This window comes from Oculina patagonica, chromosome 8 (genome assembly GCF_052425735.1).
Source record: "Oculina patagonica isolate OP01 chromosome 8, crgOcupat, whole genome shotgun sequence".
Taxonomy (NCBI): domain Eukaryota; kingdom Metazoa; phylum Cnidaria; class Anthozoa; order Scleractinia; family Oculinidae; genus Oculina; species Oculina patagonica.
In genome coordinates, this window is record NC_135765.1 from 15,130,781 (window position 1) to 15,152,767 (window position 21,987).

Consider the following 21,987-nt stretch of genomic DNA (forward strand, 5'->3'; position numbering starts at 1 on the left):
TACCTGAGAAAACCCAGTTCGGTAACTCCGAGGGTAGACCCCCTGATATGCAATGTAGTTATGTTACTTTAAACAGGAAAAAAGTGTCATATTCCCTAGCATATTCTTTATATTGGGATGTAGATCTAGAGTGGCGTGATGTTTGTAAAGAAAAGGCTTTTTTCACAACTACCCTTGACTTTTGGCACGCGAAAGTTGTGAAAAAATGAACACAGGAAATCGACATAACTTCCTTTATTGGCGTATTAAAGTCATACATCGAATATCAGCTTCGTGCAGGAGTTGACTGTATTTTGTATCAGTAAGGAGAGGACTCGGACGCCATGCTAGCGTAAATTCAGCGTGAGGAGCAGTTCTTTCTTTTGTTGCATTAAGTCTTTTTCTTGCATTCACTTCCAATCCTTTAGTTTGAAAACAAACTCATTGACCAACGTTTGTTTATTGAATGCGCGAAGTCTTTGTGTGTGTGGTCTTTGGTAAAGTTGTATGCCAAAAACTGTTGATGGATAATTCATTAAAGCACTTTATTAAGCGCAGCTTCACGAATATTAGGTGTGTACGAATTCGCCAATCGCTCTTATCTTACGGCTAAAGCAGTTGTTAAAACCGTACAAATTAACAAATTTCAAAATACGGCCCCCCGCGGGCACGACCTCGTGTATCTGAAAGGTGATTTAGAAAAGCTGCAAGATGACAGATGCGATAAGATCAAGAAACGAGATAACTTATATATTAATATAACCGGGGATTTCTGATGAAAATACTTCTTTTTTTCGAATTTTATACCTTTTATTTCGCCAACCATTCCGTTCGGGGGACGTGTTCGAAAACAAGAATTTCTTTCATCGAACCGTTTTGTGGAAGGTCGAAGACTAAACAAAAACGAGGTGGAAGCAGCTGGAGAGTAATTCGTGGACTCTAGCGGTTCACCACTGGATGGCGGGACTACTCCCCACCGGAAATATCGAGCAGTTTATTTAGTAAACATGCCGATCTTCGATTTTGCCGCGAAAAAGGCGATTGTATTGGCGCCAAGGCGTGCTCAACTATGCGTGTTATTGAGGTGTGATGAGACAATCCTGAATTTGATATTTCCTTTTCGTCATTCTCCGCCTTTACAGACAATCCCTGAAATGTCAGGTCACAACTGCCTGTCAACTGTCGGGTTCACCTAGCTCCTCGGGGAATCGGATTGCACCACAATCGATTTTTCCCACTTCCTTTGGACTGACACGGCCGCCGAGGCTCAGATAACAAGCTCTTGTGCTATCCACGAAACGCTTGGCGATCTGCGGCACTGTGCTTCAATTCTGCATGCTTTAATCTCTTCTTGGTGATTATTTGATATTTGTTCATCATGAGGTTAAGGTAGGTTTGCGTGAACGTTTGATACTCTTTAAAAAATTCCCAGGGCTGTTGTTGTCCCGTTTGAGTCTTCGATTTACCCGGTTTTACGAGCGGATTGTCTCACTTATTTTTCACGTTTTACATCTTCAGGGCGGCCTCTCTCTTCGTCCTACTTTTTCTTGTGTGCAGAATAGCGAATTCACAGGTAAGGTTTACTTTTTCACAAGTTTTATGCATTTTCTTTGCCATTTTGGAGGCTAAAATTGTTTGTGCTTCATCGAGCGGTGCGGGGAAACCTTAGTGAATGAACTAACATTCACTCGCGTGCCAGCGCGCGTGGGGAACACTAAGAGTCCGCGAGCAGTTCACGAACCAAGTTTTGTCGGTTTATCGGTATTGCTCAAATTCCGAAAGAGCTCTGTTTACTGGGTTAAACAGCCACTTTTCTTTGCGATGATAGAAAGTTTTTTCATGGTGCTGTGTGATATAAATATAATGCTTGCGGCTTGAATGGAATTTAAGGATTTTACTTCGAATTCACGCCAAAGCTGAGTGGTCCAGCTAAGTGATTTTTTATCTAATCGTCTACTGCTCTTTTCCTTATAATTTTTTTGCACTGTGATTGTCAAAGTAGAACGTTCACCGTCTTATATAGTGCCCTCAGACACCACATTGTATGAAGTGAAGTAACTAATTAGTCTTTTTAAAATTATGAAATATCAAAGATAGTTTATGGGAGATCAAGAACAAAAAAAATCTACCCGTAGATGTTACAATAATTACTAATTCGTAACTTAAAGTCACTAAATTGAAGTTTCTGTCATATCTCGGAATGAATTAAAACAAATTTGACCAAAAGGAAGATTTAGAAAGAGATAAACTTAGTTCTATTAAGACTGCAAATTGACAATTGATTATTGTCATTATAGTCTCAACCTAAACCAACCTTGCATGATTTGTATATTGCCAGGTAAACTATATTTTGTTTTGTGCAAGGAATTATGAAAGAATTAGAACTGGCAGAGTGGCAAACACCACAAAATAATATAATGTTTGTATTGAAAAATGCTGGAATCTTATGTGAGGCCCTGTTAGGGGGGGGGGGGGGGTCTTTATGTATCCTGTCCAGATTTCAAACCTTTTCACGCTGCAATTTTAAAAGATTTGCATTTTGCTGTCGTAATTTCGAATTTGTCCATAGCCACTGATAATATAGGAAATATTTGAGTCTGCAGTGCATAACACAAAAAAATGCGTTCTCGTTATTCTGTCACCATAATATTCCCTATTTGTAGACCTCTCACGTTGACTTGTGAGATTTTTTCCAAAAAATTTAAAAAACTGAGGTAGCTGAGATATGTTTTCTTTTATTCTGAGTAGGTTCAAAGAGAACATGGAGAGAATTATTTTCAAAATGATGGATCATTTTGTAGTTACTTAACTTAAGCAGCGATTTTCTACCTGGAAATGAATTGTTAGAGCGTAAGATTGCATTCGTTCAATGCATGAGAATGCTCTTTACAAAGTGCAAGATGGGAATATTTAAGGGTAAATCTGCAAAGGCTATTTTGCCTACAAGCCGCTTATAAAAGCGCCAATGTCACTGTCAATTTTGCTTTTTTCTTTGTCGCTGTCGTAATTTCACGGGAGCATCTCGTCATTGGTAATCATTTCAGCTCCTTCATGTCGTCGTTTCAGAGCCGTGTTGCCCATTGAAAATTACCTCTAACAGGGCCTCTTATATCAGATATTGTTAAATTCTTAAAAATTAGATTGCTTAAAATTAATATTCACAGTCTGGCAAAAGAAATCTCAGGTCAAATATGAAGACACTTAAGCCTTGGCTAAACGATCAAACATTTTCTTCCAACATCGTGTTTGTCACACACGACACGGGGTGGCTAAACAAGCAAACAATGTTTGATCAAACATCTACCAAAGTGAGCCCACATCACGCTTTGTGCGTATTACCGCTGAAATTATGGCGCGATGTCACATAGATTCGGTTTCTGATTGGTTGCTTTTTCCTGCTTGGGCTTGCTTTGTTTGCAGAGGTGGCTAAACATTTGCGCGTGAAGCATTGGAAACCATTTAAATGCAATGTTGAGAGAGGCAGCTAAACGGTCAAACATGCTCTTGTCTTCCGACATGATGTTGGACGAAAATGTTTGATCGTTTAGCCGGGGCTTTTATGTGTAAAAGATCAAGCAAAAAGAATCCATATTTGATTTTTCCATTTATTGTGCAGTTCAGAAAATATCCATACCCTCTCTGGCATGAAAGATCATTAGAAATTCTGAGGGGGAGGGGGGTCTCAAAAGTCAAAATATTTTAAGGAAGGTATTAAGTAGAAAACTGTAATTTCCTCAGGGGTGGTGTGTGGGATGTGTTCAAACAAAAAATGCTGAGGCTCGGGGAAAATGGATATTTCCTAGAACAACACATCTGCAAATTTTCCCAATGTCTTTATAGAGTTTTACAGAGAAATTTCTTATAAACTGACAATGAAAATTATTTGTGCATCCTTTCCAGGACTTTCTTTTAAGCAATTGGTCAATAAGGGACAATCACTCACTCACTTATTTACATGAAGCTTTGGAGTTTCAAAAAATATTTTTTTTTTCTCAATTTAGAAAAAAACTGTTTCTTTGCAATGATATATTATACAATCAAAATAAGTTTACATATGTAAATTTACAGTTTCCTCATTAACTCAATGCTTGAGTTGTTATAGATCATTTTAAAACTATACTGTCTGCATGGCCGGCAGCTCAACTTCTTGCATCGCTAAAGTAACAATGTTTTTCGTGTCATATTTTAGGATCAAAATGATGAAGAATGCGACTGTAAACCTGGACAGAAAGGTTCACGGGTAAGTAACTAGTAACTATCACTGCAATTTTAACGTGATCCAGACATCAAAAGGACATTATGTAAGATTGTAATGCACCTATCAATGTCAAGCCGCTAGAGAACTTTTTTAATGGACTTGCTTACAACATTTTTTTTTGAAGAACTTTCAATGACTCTTTTGAACATCCACAAATGCTCAGTGGGGTTGGGCATTTGAACAGAAACTCTCAGCTAAGTTCAAATGCCGGGCCTATGCCCAGCCTCCCCCTCCTGCCGCTTAACATTGGTAGGTGCATAAAGGTACAGATAATGAAAGCCTCTATAGCAGGGTTGTCACAAAATTAGGAAATCAGTCAAAATGCACCTATGTTATAGCTGGGCTAGTCAGTTGAGTCTTGTTTCTTTTGTAGGGAAGGCCAGGCCAAGTTGGTGTCCAAGGTCCACAAGGATTGGAGGTTTGTATAAAGATTACCTTGCTTGGGCTAACAGAGTGATGATGGCTGGGTTAACTACAGATTTATTTAAGATATGATACAATAATATTGGTTTTGATCAAGCGCGTGTCATTTTTTCGACGTTTTTGCTTGTTTACAAGCTAAAAACGTAGAATAGGGGTTATGTGGACAAAATTTGGAACCACATATTTGTAAACTCTCAAGGGACTTTTTTAATTTCTCAAGGGACTGTTTTAATTTCTCAAGGGATTACTTTCCGCTGTGGGTGATCACTTGCGATCTCGTGAAAAAAAACGTGACTTGTCACATTTACAAACGTTATATAACAATTTTAAAAGTGACATGTCAGCTTTCTTATCTCAACGCACGTGTGTCTGAAAGGCGATCTATAAAAAGCGTCGCACAAACGATGGATTGCGTAACTAAAACACGAATAAATCAGATAAATAATCACTAGCACTTACATCGTTTAAAAATTACAAACGTCAAAAATAAACCATACCAAAAAACTCGCTCTTTTCAAAGATATTATTGAAGTTAAAACAAATGCAAGAGATGGGGGCTTCTTTTAGCTTAGGAGCGGTTAAAAATTAGGCCAAATTTGGTCGCTACATGCAAGCGCAACTCTATTTCGTCATCAGCCTAGGTCGTTAGGGACGTGACCTCGCGTTGACAGGGAATGACAGCAATGTTGCATGAATCGGCTTTACAACATGCGATCGTATCTACGCAGTTCGAGTGGAATTTCAGTCAAAGACAGCAAAATTCTTTCGTATTTCATCTTCAAATATAATTCGAAAGCATTCACTGTATACATGGCTTTTGTTTAATCCTGGGTCTTGATATCCGACCCTCGCAGAGCCTAGACAAAACGCAGCTTGAGTGTAACGACAGTAGTCGGAAATATCCGTATTTTTTTTCGTGCTTTTTCGTGGAGCAATCGTAACGATACGGCCTTGAACACATTGAACAGCGGTCCACCTATAACAATTCAAATATGGCGTCGCAAAAGCAAAGCGTCGAACGCATATTTTGCTGTTTCATTCGCTAATTTCGCTGCCGTAATCGACTGCCTCGAAAGGTCCTTGCAATTTTAAAGTATAGAATTGTCAGATCTCGGTGAAATTTGCACTGTTTATTTGTGTAATGTTAAGGAATATGTGTATAAATACCCGGCGCGGACGAGCCATTTTTGACAAAATTTTATGGCTGCATTTCCTCCGCGAAGATAGGAAATTGTTAAACTAAACTACAAAGAAACTGTAATGATAAGTTCGAAGAACAATGCACGGGATAAACCTTCGACTCATACTTCATGCAAAAACGTCGATATCTCGAAGAGACTTTGATTTTAAAATGATGTCAGATCTTTTACAACTTGGTGTTATATATGCCTCACAAAGTGTCTTTTTGAAAGCTTTTCTCCAACCTTGATCTGCTTTGCATCCATTTGCTGTTTTTTGGTTACAAACAACTACTTTTTCTCTTCTGGCTGAAAACCATGAGTAAATTCTTGTTATCTTCACCAGATAGTATGCTCAAGGGCATTCTATCTGGATAGTGCCTAGCCCTGTTCCACATGATCAGGTTTAGCCAAAACCAACGAAGAAAAATTTATTGGTAAACTACAGTCCTGAGCAAATAGTCAACAGGGTGCAGCCAGTTGACTGTCACTCAGTCCAAACGAGTAAGCACTAAAGGAACACTGTCCAAACCTGCAAATTCCTTAAGGTTATGTATTTGTAAGCCAAAGATAAAGCATAATTTTCTGTTTAAACAGCAATGCATGTGCAACTGTGTTCTATAAAACAATTATTCCACAAGCGCGCCTTGGATATGAGATTGTAGATAGTCAACGAGGCGCATAGCCTCAAGTTGGCTGTAACAATCTCATATCCAACAAGCGCGAGGGGAATAATTGTTTTATTATAAACGTCCGAAGAATTGCATTATTTGAGCTCCCCAGCTATTTTCGTTGACCCGTATCGGCTACCAAAATTGTGGTCAATGGTATATGAGCTCATATACCATTGCCTGTTGACTAATCAAAATGCTGGAATTGCAATATACCATTGCTAGTTTTTAATAATAGGGAATATACAACAATAGGAGAACCAATTGCAATCAGATTCAAGGATCATTAACCCAAAAGGACACACAGAGTGTATAAGTATATATAAGTCTGTTGTGTGTTAAATATAACTACATGTATAAGGTTTTTTTATTTGTTTCATAGGGTCCTCCAGGAAAAGACGGCTTAAGAGGGCCTAAAGGTTACAAGGTATCAAGGAAATGTACTTTTAACTGTTAACTTATTTTGTGCGGTTTCATTGTTGTCTGTTTATAATTTCCAACCTAAAAAATTTGTTTCAACTTCAAGATAACACTCAAGATAATTGCTTCAAACAATTTGAATTTATAATTGGGATTTCTTGTTAACTGATGAATTCCAATTGTTTAATGTCATTGTTAGAGTCATTTTCAGGTTGAAACAGATTACTGGTAACCTAGTTTGGAAACAAATTTAACCTGAAAACAAATTTGACCTACAACATTGTTTCCTTTCAGTGAGGTTAGTGCAGGTCCCACTACACATGGGGCTTAGTGATAAAAGTCCTAACCTGCCAATTGAAGGCACGGCGGCAAGAATGGCACTTAAACTTTTTTGGCCATTTTTGAAAGTGCTCAAAAAAGCTGAATTTTGGTACATGAGAAACATTGTTTCCAAGTTTTTTGCTGGTTTGCAACTATGCAAAAAACTCAGAATTTAGAAGCGCCTCTTTTAATGAAGACAAAACACTAAAAAGAAAGCCGCTTCTAAATTCTGAGTTTTTTACATATGTTATTTCTCCAAGATGAGTGCAAACCAGCAAAAAACTCTGCATTAATGTTTCTCATGTAAAAGGAACTTTACATGCCAAAATTCAATTATTTTTTAGCACTCTCACAAATAGCCAATAAAGCAAGTGTCATTCTTGCCTTCAATTATTCTATCCATGTTGATTGTAGGTGAGACTCCCTTCACATCTTCATCGCCAGTCACCAATTTAGGCTCACAAAAATAAAAATATTAATGGCAGTAGAATATCACCCAAGGTCCAAAGAAAGACCAAGGGTGTTATTCTCTCAGTACCGTCAGGCTAGCATGAGTTAGTTAGAAGTTTATTATAGGCCTCTCTCTGCTGCACTGTTGCTACTTTTGCCAGCCAACATCACTTACAATGCTCATGGGTATTACAGGAAAATCTAGTCGAGGCTGCTGGTCAATCAAAGCATGTCTTATATCATAACAACACTTGAGTAATCAAGCCTTTGCGAGATCACCATAAAGCATGCAGCATAGAATGTGTGTGTTTTAATGAGTCATAAAGCATGTGGCTTAAATGTGTGCAATTTCTTCAACTGCAGTTTGTTACTATGCTCCTCATACATTTTGATATATAATATTAATTATGTGAATTTTTAAGAACACACTGGACGTGAAATGGAAACAACTTAAAATGCTTTAAAACTTTGTTTCCAGGGCGAAGCAGGTGTACCCGGTGCCACTGGAGCTCAAGGAGATCAGGTAATAATTGATTTTGCTGTGTTACTGTGGATTAGAGTAAAATGGTTTTGGACACGGTTTTTTTTTTTTTTTGACATGATTTCTTTTAAAAGAAACATAAACAGTAAGTGCTAAACTACCATACATTGGCTGTATTTTTAGGGAATGATTGGAGTTCCTGGATTTCCTGGCATACATGGCATACCAGTAAGTACACTTCAGTAGTTGCAAGTTTTGAAATATAAACTTGCATTTGGTGACCAAATAGACTCTCAAGTTGATTCACAAATATTTGTGGATTGGACAAAAAGTTCTTTCATTATTCTTGCACGTTTTATACCTTTTTTGACCAACAAACATACTTAAATCACAACAATGCCATTGTTAGTACTCCCTTCCCTACCCAGGTACTCTTAAACTTTTGCCCCCTACTCTGATTCTTATTGAAAACCCTTTTGTGAATACTCTAACCATTCTTTTTAGGGAGTTCCAGGTATTCATGGACCAAAGGGTTTCATGGGACTCTGTGGATGTGACGGAGAAAAGGTACTTGTGCTATAAAACATTTTCACCTTTGTTGTAAGAAAATCTCCCTTCATTCCTCTGTGGGGTTTCCTCTATACTATTAAGAGGAAATCCGCCAGGACTTCGAGTAGTTATTGGACAAAATTATGTACCAAAACTATTTACACCTAATTGCAAGCTTTTGTGTTACTGCTTCAAATACCGCTATCTTATCGAAAGAAATCTTTTCTAACAACACCAAACCTCGAAAACAAATTTCGAAGTTCCACTGAATTCCTATGAATCGCTTAAAAGATGTGAGCTTTTGCCCCTAACTTGTGAACTTTGAATATCATTTTCTCAGACTCTGATAAGAAATTGTTGTACCAAAATTATTTCCACCTTATTGCAAACTTTTTTGTTACTGCTTCAAATATCTTATCAAAATAAATCTTTTCTAACAACACCAAACATCGAAAACAAATTTTGAAGTTCCACTGAATTCCACTGAATCGCTTAAAGACGAATTTACAAAATGGCTACATGTGAGATTTTGCCTATAGCTTGTGAACTTTGAAATTCATTTTCTCAGGCTCTGTTAAGAAATTGTTGTTGGTGTTATCACGGATAATTACTTACATCTTTAAATTTTATTAAGGGTAGGAAATAAGGCAATAGGATTTGAATTATTCTGGTACTCGATGTTTGTCCAACTTAAATAAATATTTCTTGACTTCCTAGTGGATTCCATCTTAAATGTCAGTTAGGTGTGCACGTTAGGTTGCAGGGCTGAATAACAGAGTTGAACGTGTGCTGTAGTGACACAAACTGATGCTGGTTCTATAATATAAACCTAGGGTCAGAGAGTGCAGTGTGATCGATGCATTGCGTGATGCACAGAACAAGTGCGCAATAGCAATAGGAGGCACTGTCCTTAATGTGCCACAAGAACTTTTGGATGATCAATTGAAGAGGTCCGGACAAGAATGGCCCCTTGAATTTCTGGCTAATTCGAACATTAACGAAAAAGCTCCAAATTTCACATGCAGGTTTGTTTACGTGTGCTTAACTCTGTCCCATGTTTCATTTCGCTGGTCTTTCTTTCGTTTTCGAAAAATAACACATGCAAAAGACAAGGTTTTTTGCTGGCGGCGTCTTAAGAACTTTTCTTTCACAAACGATAAACAAAGGAAACCTTTTGTTCCTCAAAACAATGAAACCAGCTAAAGTTTTGGGATTACAGGCCTAGCCCTAACGCAAAAGCTTAACCCTAGCGAAAAAAGCTTAACCCTAACCCCAAGGGTTAGGGTTATGGTTTGACGCTAGGGTTTCATTTCAAATTTAGGGTTAAAAAGCTATACCCAAGGATAAGGGTTATGGTTAGCGTTTCAAGAAGCTAAGTTTAGGATCAGAGTCAGAGTTTAGGATCAGAGCCTTAACACTTAAATCGCGCTTTTCGTGCAGTAAGCTTTCACGCCAGTTTGCTGGCGGCTAGCTTTCACTGCAGTCTGCTTGCGGTTAGCTGCTTGCAAGATTATTTAATCTGTTACCGTTAGATGTAATTTGAGGTGAAAGTGAAATAAAGACTGATTGTTGGGTGATAGACTGATTGATTGAATACGTTTGCTCTTGTTTTCACTTTATACTAATTTTGCTTTCAGTTAAGTGCTGCCGTCTTGCTCTCACTTCTATCTCCACTCCTTTCATCATCACACATCTACAAAATCCCGCGAAAACAAGATAAACTTCTGAGGTTTTCGTTTGCACGAATCGATAGATTGATTGATGAATATTTAATGAGGCACAGAAAAAATTTTGCGAAGGGAAGGTGCCCTGCAAAACATCTAAAGAATTTTTTTAAGTCTAAAACCAGTTCGCTTCTCGGTTGTCGTTGCAGCACCCAAGGGGACACTGCAAAACTCACGCTGACAAAGTTCCCGGCAAGAGATCTTTGTTTTTAGACTTTATTTACCACTTGGCTCTGCCGGCCTTTGTCAGACAACTTTCTCTTGAGCGCTAAAAAGCACTATTGTACAAAACAATTGCCGAACATCTCTCATTTCTTCGAGAAATGCTGTGAGACTTACGGGTTTTCAGACTTAATGATGTCCTTCAACCGCCAAGTGGACGCACTTGCACTCAAACGAACCAGTAGTTTTTTTTCCCAAGAAATGCGCCATTTTTGTTCTTGAACCCCAACATGTGACTTAAGACGTCACAATAGAATAGCGAGTCCCAGTCCCTCGCTGCTACCGCCTGGGAGCAAATTAATGGCGGTCAGCAAAGTTGGTTTGTGAAACGCTGTTTTTACATCCCGGACGAATGTAATAAAGTTCCTCGAGGCAAGATTTGCACACGCGATGCATGGAAAAATGTCTAGTGCTGGATTACTGTAAAATCTTTTTTTTTTGCATATGTTATTTTTCGAAAATGAATGAAAGACCAGCGAAATGAAACACAGGACAGTGTTTAGCACACGTAAACAAACCTGCATGCGCAATTTGGAGCTGTTTTGATAATGTTCGATTTAGCCAGAAATTCCAGGGGCCATTCTTGTCCGGAGTTCTTCAATTGCTTGTTGAAGCATTTAACAAGACTAGAAAAATTAAAAGCAACCAACATCATTCTCAAGATTGAAAGTTCATTGAAATGTCAAAGTTGTTAAAAGAGTTGAGTTTTGAATATCATTAGGTAACATTTGAGTATACATGATATGATGCAAAATTTTTTAATGTACTATTCATCGGTAAATAACTCCATGCAAATCAAGTCTGATTGCACATTAAGAGACGGTTTGAGCTCCTTTGAAGCAACATTTCATAGAGGAGGCAGTCAAGTTTATTCCAGCACTTTTTGAGATCAGAAAAATTGACTGCAATGGTTGGTTTCCAAATTGACCACATGTTGTTGAATTTTATGTGCATTCCAATCAAAGTTCTTGAGTTGGTGTGTTTGTTAATGCATTGACATGAGGTGTCTATTTGTGAACAGACAAAGTCCATTTCGCATACACCACATTTTGAAATACAGCGGATTCAGGTTGAGTGTTTAACGGTCTCAGTTGTCGTATTCATTGTCACAGTTGACTGATTATGCTGCAAGGCAAAATGGCAGATGTTTCTAGGTGTGAACGCACTTTTTCATTGCTGCCTAGCAATGTCTGTCATTTTGCCTAACAACGTAATCAATCAACTGTTACAATGAATGCCACAACTAAGACTGGCAAACCAGCAACTGAATTTGTTGAAATGTTTTTGTCAAGATTAACATTAACTCTTTTCACAATTATGCCATTATACAGTATGCTGATAGATCAAGTGTTGTCTTGCAGGGAGAACCTGGCCGTGTAGGAATAAATGGTAGTAGAGGTACTGCAGGAGATCCTGGAGACAAGGGACAACAAGGCCCTAAGGTAATAACACCTAAAGTTCAAGATAAACATTTCTCCAAACAACACTGTAGAAAAGCTTATCAGCTACAGTGGAATCTGAAATTTCTTGAACCCTTGATTTCTGAAAAAATTTATTCTAATCTTGAAAAACAGTGGGAGACACTGTGGTCTATACATGGTGAATATCCTGATCGAGGTATCTGGGTTCAAGCCAGAGTATGTCCTCTTTCCATATTGATGAAGAGAAAGCCAGAAACCGTTAGAAAACACGAGCCGCCAGGGAGCGTTTTCTTCCTGAACATCCCAAATAGAAAACTCATTTCCATCTTTTTCAAGCAAAAGAATTGACTGTAGTACCGGATGTACAGACAAGAAAAAGTGATTAACAGCGAGGACAACCTAGTGTCAACTATTTCTAGTGCTAAATTACAAACAACCGAGACTAACAATATTTCAAAAACACACATCACAATCGGTTTCAATCTTCTTCTTTATTTTTTTCTATCCGTACTTTCTTTTGTATTTGCTTTTTCGTTGAAATGTTCCTTCACTGTTCTAAGTGGCTATTTTTATATTTCACCCAATTTGGTTGCCATTATTTTTCCAATGCCTCAATTTGGCCAAAATCTGTGGAACAGTTCCTTTAACTTGCAGCCGGTATTCTACGTCTAATTAACAATTATCTCACAAAATTGTGCCGACAAGGGCGTAGGCTGAGTTGGCTGAAATCAGACAAAATTTCCGCAAGATTGAGCAGGAATTGTCAACAAAATTCATATTGCAGCTAAAAAAATGAGGTTGTGCAGCATTTCCAAGATTTCGGACAAATCTTGACAGCCTACGTATGTCGCAGGATATCTGTCATGTACATGTACATGTACAGGTGACATAGATGACATAGCAATCACATTTTGACCAAATCTGGACAGCATGTGCATTAATTTTGTTGAATAATAATACAGTATAACTACAATCTGTTGTTTCTAGGGTGACCCACATGACAGCCCAGCCAATGCAACCAAAGGAGAACAGGTAACTAGTATCTCCACTAGCACTTTTTTTTCAAACCCATTATTTGATGGTGATCATGATCATGATGGTGGTCTGGATACCTGGACTAAATTAACTTAGATTCTCTTTAATATCTGACTTGTTGTCAAACACTGAGAGAGTGTTTCATCATGAACAACTTCATTTTTGTGTACAAAAATTCCGTGTTGTCGATTTACATTGATGAATAACTCTTCATGTTACCAGGGAATAAATTTATCATGAAGACAGTCATGACGGAAACTAATGACGGGACAGTTCGAAATGGAAAAAATCCTAAATAATCATCCCTACATGTACAAAACCCATAATTGCCCTGATGATTCCTAGGTTCCCTGTAAAAAAATATATTAATTATTTATATGTTACCACTCTAAAGCTAAGTGACACAAGATTGGTATTGGTAATCGAATGGTGACGAGTGAAATTATTTAATTTCACGCGCGTTTTGTCAAAATGCAAGTGAAATTATTTCCTAATTTTACGAGTACCGTAAAGTTCCGTGTATAAGCCGCACCCGTAGATAAGCAGCACCCCCGCTTTGGGAGCTCAAATTTTGGGAAAAAAATATACAGACAATAAAGTTGGAAGTTCAAGTGAAGTTCTATTGGTAAACAAGCAAGGGCAAACAAGCACGGTTTCAAAACACTGACACGGCGGTTGTTGCAATATTTAATATAAATTAAGTCTTACGAAACCGAAATTTCACTTGTCATACCTCCTTTTTAGTTTGAGTTCACAACATCTTAAACTTGGATGCTCTCTTGATATCATTTTTTCGAGACTGTCACTTCTAAACACTCCTGAAACACTTGTGTAATTTGTCCGAATCGTACGCGAATGATGAATGCTTAGTAGCCAAGCTTTGAAATGTAGAGAGGAGTCTCGGCATTAAAATACAAACATCGCGGCACATTCTTCGAAAGAAACCACGTTTTCAAGATTCTTTGAAACTGCTACCTGCAACAGGATAGAAACTTCATGTAGACTAAGAGTTTGATAATCCAGCAGATGTATTTTCTGTGAAGGTCAACAACAAAAAAACAAAACGGTCGGCCATTTGCCTTGTGAGTACTTGCGTTTCTCTTGGTGCTTTCTCGCACGCAAAGACATGCTTCGAAGTAACCGGCAGGCTTCACTGCAAACAGCTTTGCAGAGGAACTAAAAGGCAGTGAACAACAACAAAGTTTTCAGGTTGTTATATGCTTATTGAGTGACGTCTTGAGAAGTTTTTTATGAATATTAATTAGGCCATTGAGAACTCAAACCAGAGATGTTTCCGTAGATAAGCCGCACCCCCGATTTTTGACTTGAATTTAGAGGAAAAAGGTGCGGCTTATACACAGAACTTTACGGTATACCATTTGATTACATTTTAATATCATAGGTGACAAATTACACTTGCAATCGTAGGTTTTTGACTGGTATATTGCATCACGAACTCCGAGCTTCGAAAAGTTGAAAGCATACACTTTGCTCAAGTTCGCAAGTTTTTTAGTCTTTGAAGAAAACCTTTTAGAGATTCCTTTTTGCTGTTGACAAAAAGTTTCAAAGATGAATCAACTGTCAATTATTTCTCACATTGTGACCGTAGTTCGTCTTGAATGAACTGAAAACGGTGCCCGTGTAAAACGCTCAAAAATCCGCTCGATGCCATTTATGTAATTGGCTTAAGTCAAGAAGTCGTTTTGATGTTTTGAAATATAAAATATCATCAAAAGTTTTATTACATGGCCTAGGCTACAACCATGGTCACAAGTATTGGAAAATAATCATTCACACACATTTTGCCCCTCCCCACCCCTATGCAATGACATTCATCTGACAGATGAAAGCGTCTTATCACTTGCCAACATTGAAAGGGGGAACGGGGGTACTGACACGTATTTAACAGTAACTATGGTGATAAATTCATGTTTTTAAGAGCGTTTCAACCAAAAATGTCCATGGTTGTCTGATTTCATAGTTGTTTCAAATGCCCATAACTTACGCTGACATTTACTAATTTAAACTAAACTTGGCTGAAGCAATGTTGTGCAATAAACTCATTGCTGACAGTAGGGTATGCTCTAATTTCATGACGATATTTCCCGCCTTCAATTTTGACGAAAATTCAGGTTTTTAGCATGTCCATTTAATGTAACAAACAATAAAGTGTATCTCGGCCAAACATATTAAAAGATACGTGATTTTTTCGTTATTCGATACCTATCTTGATAAACTGTACTTTCAAGTAGTTTAAAATGGGGTCCTTGGACCAATATTTATTTTAGAGACAACTTTAAGACCAAATAAGGACTGTTTTTAACGGTTTACATACAGTTTACCGAATGTTGTGACGTCATCATTACTAGGTTTTGAGACATATCGTCTATCGCAATCTGTTCAGTATATAAAATAACATAAGATGGCACGTTTTATGACACTAATACCGTGACTTTAACGAATTCCAAACGGTTTACTTATGGAGAACAATTAAATATAAAATAAGTTATTATTAACATTTTTAATAACCCAGTTGTAAACCGTTGTAAACTGTGGTATAAAGCATGCACAGGACTAAATACTTTGGTATCCTATGCAATTTTATGTGTCAAGTGCAAAATCGCCATCAAAATGATTTGAAAGTGTAACTGTGACGTCATTATGACGTCATTAACATGTGTAAACCGTCGGTAAACCGTCACACATAGTTGTAATTCGCCCCTAAAACGATGCAAATTTATTTTCTCTAGCAAAGTGTAACATGGAAGCAAAGCATAGCATGTTTTTGTTGTGTTCTGACGAGAATTGCGTTCAGAAAGATAGTGGCTAATTTAAAACATGCAGCATTTCACACAGGTCTCATTAATGTATTTCCTTGCAAGTCAATGGCGTCATTGTGACGTCATCTAGCAATCACATGACCTTACATCTTTTTATTGATCTCTTGCCTCAGACCGCTGCATAGGTAAAATTTCGCAGAAATTGCTTACATAGAACTGGTTTGACGGTGTCACGCTCGTTCAGACAACCATGGTCACAAGTATTGGAAAACAATCATTCACACACATTTTGCCCCTCCCCACCCCTATGCAATGTTGTTAAAAAACATTCATCTGACAGTTGAAAGCGTCTTACCACTTGCCAACATTGAAAGGGGGAACGGGGGTACTGACACGTATTTAACAGTAACTATGGTGATAAATTCATGTTTTTAAGAGCGTTTCAACCAAAAATGTCCATGGTTGTAGCTGGCTAAGATGGAATTCAAGCGAAAATGTACAAAGTTTAAGCTTATAAAACTTCTTTTAGTACGGACGCCATCTTGCCGTTAACATCTTGCCGCTAAGTACATTGCCATGGCAATTTTATAATTTCACATGTGAAATTATAAATTAACGTTGTTGCCCTTAGGGTGGCTGGGTTGGGGCTCATCAATCTGACAATAACAAATCAACTGTGTCCCTTAAGGTCATTGCCCTGTATTGCATTGCGCATCCTTACTGCGCAGAATTTTACGCGTATTTAGTGCGCTCGCGCGCGAACATCAACAAAATGGCGGCTTTTTTCTATGTGGCTTAGTCCGCGAGAGAAGTAAATTGTCACTTTCTCCTAAACGAGTCTGGTGACCTATCAATTTTTTCTCATATTTTTGGTGTAGCGATCAAATTCTTTCTGTAAAATGAAAACAGATCAATTCATGTGTTTGAAAAATAAATTATCGCTAAAAAGGTGTACTTTGCCAGTACTCGCAGAGGAATTATAAAGGAATTATATGGAATATACATGGTCTTCCTGCTCCTAAACGAATCTGGTGACCCCCCTTTTTTATTTCAAAATATAAGTTCCCTTAAAGTAATAAACCAGTAGGCGAAGTTTGGTTAAAAAATTGTGTTCAGTTCTATTTCAGGGCAATGACCTTAAATTATGAAAACAGACATGGGCCCAAGCAGATTGCAATAACATTTTGCACTTCTGTTGTTGAACTTAAAATACCCCTGAGTGGTGCAGTCTCCTAGGTCCAGTTGTTCAAAGGGTGGCTAACTCTATCCACCAGTTAAATGGCTATTCAGTGGATAGCTGTAATCCCTACTTAACTATCGACTAGATAGTGATTTATATACTAGATAGTGATTTGGATTCTTGGTTTGTGTACTGGCCAGAGTCATTGTCTCCCAGGGCAAGAAACTAAACTGTCACAGCAGTTCTCTCTGTCATGAAGGTGTATTAGTGGGACCAGGTGTGAAGGAGGGGATAACCTGTGATGGACTTCCATCCCACACATAGGAGATAGTAATTAATATTCCCAGTCACTTCATGGTGCAGATACCAGATTATCATCCAGTAGTGTGGTCCACCCTGCCCTTAGTGTAGAGTTAACAGTGACTGGAAATTTTTTATTAACTTTTTTTTTTTTTTTTTTTCAGGGTGACCCTGGACCGATGGGAGAAACTGGACCAAAGGTTAGTCATCTTTGCAAAATTGGGCTACCCTAATTTCTTTTATTTATTTTATTCCACCTTACTGCTGATGCAACCCAACTCCCTCTTAATTCCTGCACTGACTAGTTTCCTTTAATTTTTGTTATCTTTACAGGGTCCACCTGGTGAAAAAGGTTTAACTGGTAGTCCTGTAAGTATTATTTTCTATGACTAAGAAATGGCTACACATTTTTGTTTTGTAAAAGGTCTAAAAGAAAACCCTAACTTGAAATAAGCTAAAGAAACAGGACTTCTATCATTGTCAGTTGATCAATCAATCAATCAATTCTCGTCGCGCCAGTAGGCGCATAAGGCCGTATTGTCAGTTGATAAGACAATGTAAAAAGTGGATTTAAATTTACAATGGACCCCACCAGAACAAAATAAAACATGTTCAATGTAAAGTAAAGAACAAGAAAAAAATATATAGCATAATTACAGGTACAGAACAAAGGGTTAAAAAAAAACGAACAATAAGAAAATTAAGTGGCGATTTCTTTCCTATAAATCAACTTGATTCATTGTGGTGTTTATTTGTATAGCTTCCTCAGGCATTTATGAATTTTGAAAGTAAAGAAAGGTGGCTTGTTTATTACCCCATCGATCAGCCACTCGATTCATTCGGTCTTCGTACTCCCCGTCGCTCACACTCCTCACTAGTCTGCCTATGATTTCAGGTCAATGAGGTCAAGGCTTTATTATCTGCGTGCCCATGAAACATTGCCTAAACAATAAAACCAGTTTCAAGACTAGGTGTTTTGACACAGACTGGAATCTTACTAGATTCACTTTCCACCCCGAAAGCAGGTTTACTCTGATACACAAAAACGCATCCTGTTCGGCTTCAATCGCTGTGCTCAGTTTGGGAGCGGTAAAATGAATTTCTTAGTATTCCCAGTCAAAACTCATCCGCAAATCAGATGAAAAGATTGAAATAAATTGCCAATTTCTGTAGAATTTAGATGATTTCGTGACGCAAATTATAAAAATTTTGCTGCAGAAAGCCCCAGAAAGTCTTCAATAAAAAGAGGGAATTGAAGAGAATTGACTAAGCGTCATTCTGGATTTGACGTCACACACTTGCTCTCCTCAGATAGCCTTAAACGTGGTTGTGAACCAAACAGAGCTGGACTTCAACCGGGCATAGAAAATCAAGGATTTAACCAAATCAAAAATTTTTGCACAGAAATACTCGGCAAAGTATGGTTATTTACTTGACCGAAAAAATTTTTTGGGGTAAGGTGCACTTTAATACTCAAAAAAACATTTTGGAACTGTGTGAAGTTATTTTAACTGGCATTTTCTGTACATAGAAGCAGTTATGATGTGAATTCCGATGTTTTTTTGCACATTGACGAAGTAATTATCACTCTTCAAATGATCAAGTCTACTGTGGCAACTCTTTTAACCATACTTATATGTTCTTATTGCTGTCTTGAATGTTTATTACTTTTGTAGGGAAATACAGGTCCATTGGGCGACAGGGTAAGAATAACCATTTGTCATTTTGTAGTTTGTTTATTGTACTCGACTAAAAATTAAAGATGACTGCTACTCTGGTTACCCAAATGACAGTAGTCAATGATAACAACAGGTTGTTGTACAAAATGGTTTAGACCATGGAACAATTTGGTGGATTAGTTTTTTTTTTTACAGTAACACTGAAAATTCACCAGGGAATTAGAGGGAATCTCAATGCAAAATTGCACATGTGTTTGACACTCATGTGCATGACAGCCCAAAAGTCACTTTAATTTTTGCTTGAAGCCAAGGAGTTTATCAGAATTTTGCCCCAGATGTCCCAATTTACATTTCTAAACTTGCCAGTTGTACATTGAAGTTAATTGAAAAAAGACGCAAAAATTTCTCAAGCTTTCAGAAAACTACCCTCCTTTGAAGAACACTCTACACCTTTTTTATGCAGGTCTGTACTCATAGACATACATACATACATAGACTTTATTTTCACTCGAATTTTAGAGTAGTTTTTGGACTTGTTTTGTTTATTGACCAGTGTGCAAAAATTCTCAATTTCCCCTATGAGACACACCTGCAGGGAGTCATGCTTGTAATCAATGTTGTCAAGTTTTTGGACTTGTTTTTTTCTGAATACAACAAGCATGATTCACTGCAGGTGCATCTCATAGAGGGAATTGTGCATTCTCTCAGTTATTGTTAAAAAAAACCATTTTTTTGTGCTCTTAGGGTATGAAAGGTGAACAAGGGCCTAGAGGAGAAGGGGTAAGAAATGCTACCTTTAAGAAATAAAAAAATATTTTCTTTTTCTACAGAATTCAAAAACCTAGATTCTTGGATTTTAAAAATAGTCAGCACTATAATAATAGTGTTAAAACAGGTTTCTTTGGATCTAACATGGGTTCCTTGCAAAGGATACATGCTATTAATAATGATTAGGCTAAAGTAATTCTTTTTTTTAATTTTTTTACTTTTCTTTTTAATTACAGTCATGTTTATGATATTATTGTATTTCTTAGGTGTATATGGCTTTTGTATATTGTAGCTGTACACACTCTCAATGTAGAAAATTCTTAACTGATTCCTATAACCAAGTGAAAAACACAGTTTTGATGATAATCTGCTAGAAGCTTGTTGTGCAACTTCAAAGCAGTAAAAAGCTCAAACAGAGAACTTGACTGCTATGCTAGGATATTTCAGTATAATACTTAGTTTTCTTCCATCACTGTTTATAGGGTCCACCAGCAACAGGAGACACAGCATTATTAATGGGTCCTGAAGGAGATAGTGTAAGCATCTCAGATTAATAATTATAATATCAGGGTGTCTATAGTGTCGAAGGTTTTTTTCAATGATTTATTGTTTATGATAAATGTGGCAAAGATATAATTATAATTTCACAGGCTGTATATTTGCCAAAAAGCATGCTAAAGTATTTGGTAAACAAACTTTAAAAGGTAGGGATGATGCATTGTAAAAATCATACAGTAGCACATTTACAAATGGACAGCCAGTGATCTGTTAAAGGATCAGTGTTACATGTTTTATACAGACTGGACACAATCACATGAAACCTACATGTAAATTAGTACTCAGTATAAATTTTAAGTATAAACATTAGTATTTTTGAATGAATAAATATCTTAATTGTCCACTCTCAGAATGAAAATAACATGGGTAAGTTTCTAACTAACAGGAGACAGATCAGCAGGCATGACGGCCAGCACTCCAGATAAGCTTAAATTTAAAGGCAGGGTGTGAATACAGAATTGCAATTGGTCTAGACTTAGTTAAATGGATATCAATTACGGTATAGATTTTTAAATTTTATCCCATTTTTGCATTTTTTATTAGGTGATTTTTTTTATTGTGAGTTCGTTTTTTAATATTTTAAAGTGCATATGAAGTAAAAAAGAATTGCTACTTATTTTGAAGGCTATTTATACATTTATGGCTCCAAGTTGGAAGAACACCACTCTAATATTTCTTGAGAAACTCTTGATTCAGTGTTTTATCTTGTTGTGGAACCATTAATGATGTCATCACTTTTCTCATTTGCATAATACAAAAATGTAAAGCCTTCAAAATAAGCAGCAATTAATTTTCACTTCACATGCACTTTAATTAATTATTTTTGTAACTTTTGACATACCTAAATATCAGTAAAAAATGTGTGCTATTATTCAACAAATCATGTGCAAAATAATATCCAATGTTGGTTCCCAGGGGCAGGCGGACTCTCATTTAAAAGAGGCAGCGATTCACATCAGAAACTTTGAAAGTAACCCTAAAAGAGGCCAATTTAGGTGTGGCCTGATCTTTTTTGGAACCCTTAATTTAAAGATACCAAAATACTGAAAATAGAATTTGTATTTGCATACATGTATTTCTTCGTGTGCAACCCTAAACAAGAATTGACATTTTGCCTGGAACACCCTTAGTGAGACCAAAATCCGAAATTTACACCTCTATGTGAGACAACGAGCACCCCCGCCACTTCCATATAGGAGTTCCCCCGCCCCTGGGGTGTGATTAGCTACATTTTCCGTTGCCTGCAGCTGGCTCCCGTATTAATTAATTGCATTGAGTTCTCATTGGTTCATTCCGCTGTTTATGTTTGATTTGCCACTGAAATTGTTTTGATTTTGTGACATTTGAAAATCACTGACCAATTTTTGTTGAGGTATAAGTTCTTTTGTTTTTTAGGGACTTCAAGGAGAACCAGGTGACCCTGGGGAAGTGGAATTAACAGGATCAAATGCCACTCTAGTAAGATGAAATTGAAAACAGTATTCATAAATATTTTTGACTAAATATATATGTCTAGAGGCACAGTAGTCTAATAGTTAGCGTGCTTTACTCTGGAGCAAGCAGTCTGTGTTTGATCCCTGGTCATTGTCA

The 21,987-nt window shown here is 37.2% G+C and overlaps 1 protein-coding gene across 2 annotated transcripts in view; it reads left to right on the forward strand.

Annotated features, from left to right (window-relative positions):
* Positions 1-995: 995 nt before the first annotated feature.
* LOC144664512 (uncharacterized) overlaps positions 996-21,987 on the forward strand; it is a 58,233-nt gene continuing 37,241 nt past the window's right edge. The window contains exons 1-16 of one of the 2 annotated variants that reach the window (XM_078525677.1): positions 996-1,368; positions 1,498-1,552; positions 4,169-4,219; positions 4,611-4,655; positions 6,892-6,936; positions 8,179-8,223; positions 8,365-8,409; positions 8,686-8,748; positions 12,038-12,118; positions 13,085-13,129; positions 17,557-17,592; positions 17,726-17,761; positions 19,069-19,095; positions 19,816-19,851; positions 20,322-20,375; positions 21,793-21,855. In XM_078525677.1, coding sequence (XP_078381803.1) covers positions 1,358-1,368; positions 1,498-1,552; positions 4,169-4,219; positions 4,611-4,655; positions 6,892-6,936; positions 8,179-8,223; positions 8,365-8,409; positions 8,686-8,748; positions 12,038-12,118; positions 13,085-13,129; positions 17,557-17,592; positions 17,726-17,761; positions 19,069-19,095; positions 19,816-19,851; positions 20,322-20,375; positions 21,793-21,855 — 738 coding nt within the window. In that variant the 5' untranslated portion in view covers positions 996-1,357. The remainder of the gene's footprint in view (positions 1,369-1,497; positions 1,553-4,168; positions 4,220-4,610; positions 4,656-6,891; positions 6,937-8,178; positions 8,224-8,364; positions 8,410-8,685; positions 8,749-12,037; positions 12,119-13,084; positions 13,130-17,556; positions 17,593-17,725; positions 17,762-19,068; positions 19,096-19,815; positions 19,852-20,321; positions 20,376-21,792; positions 21,856-21,987) is intronic. The other variant, XM_078525679.1, reaches the window with a different exon arrangement.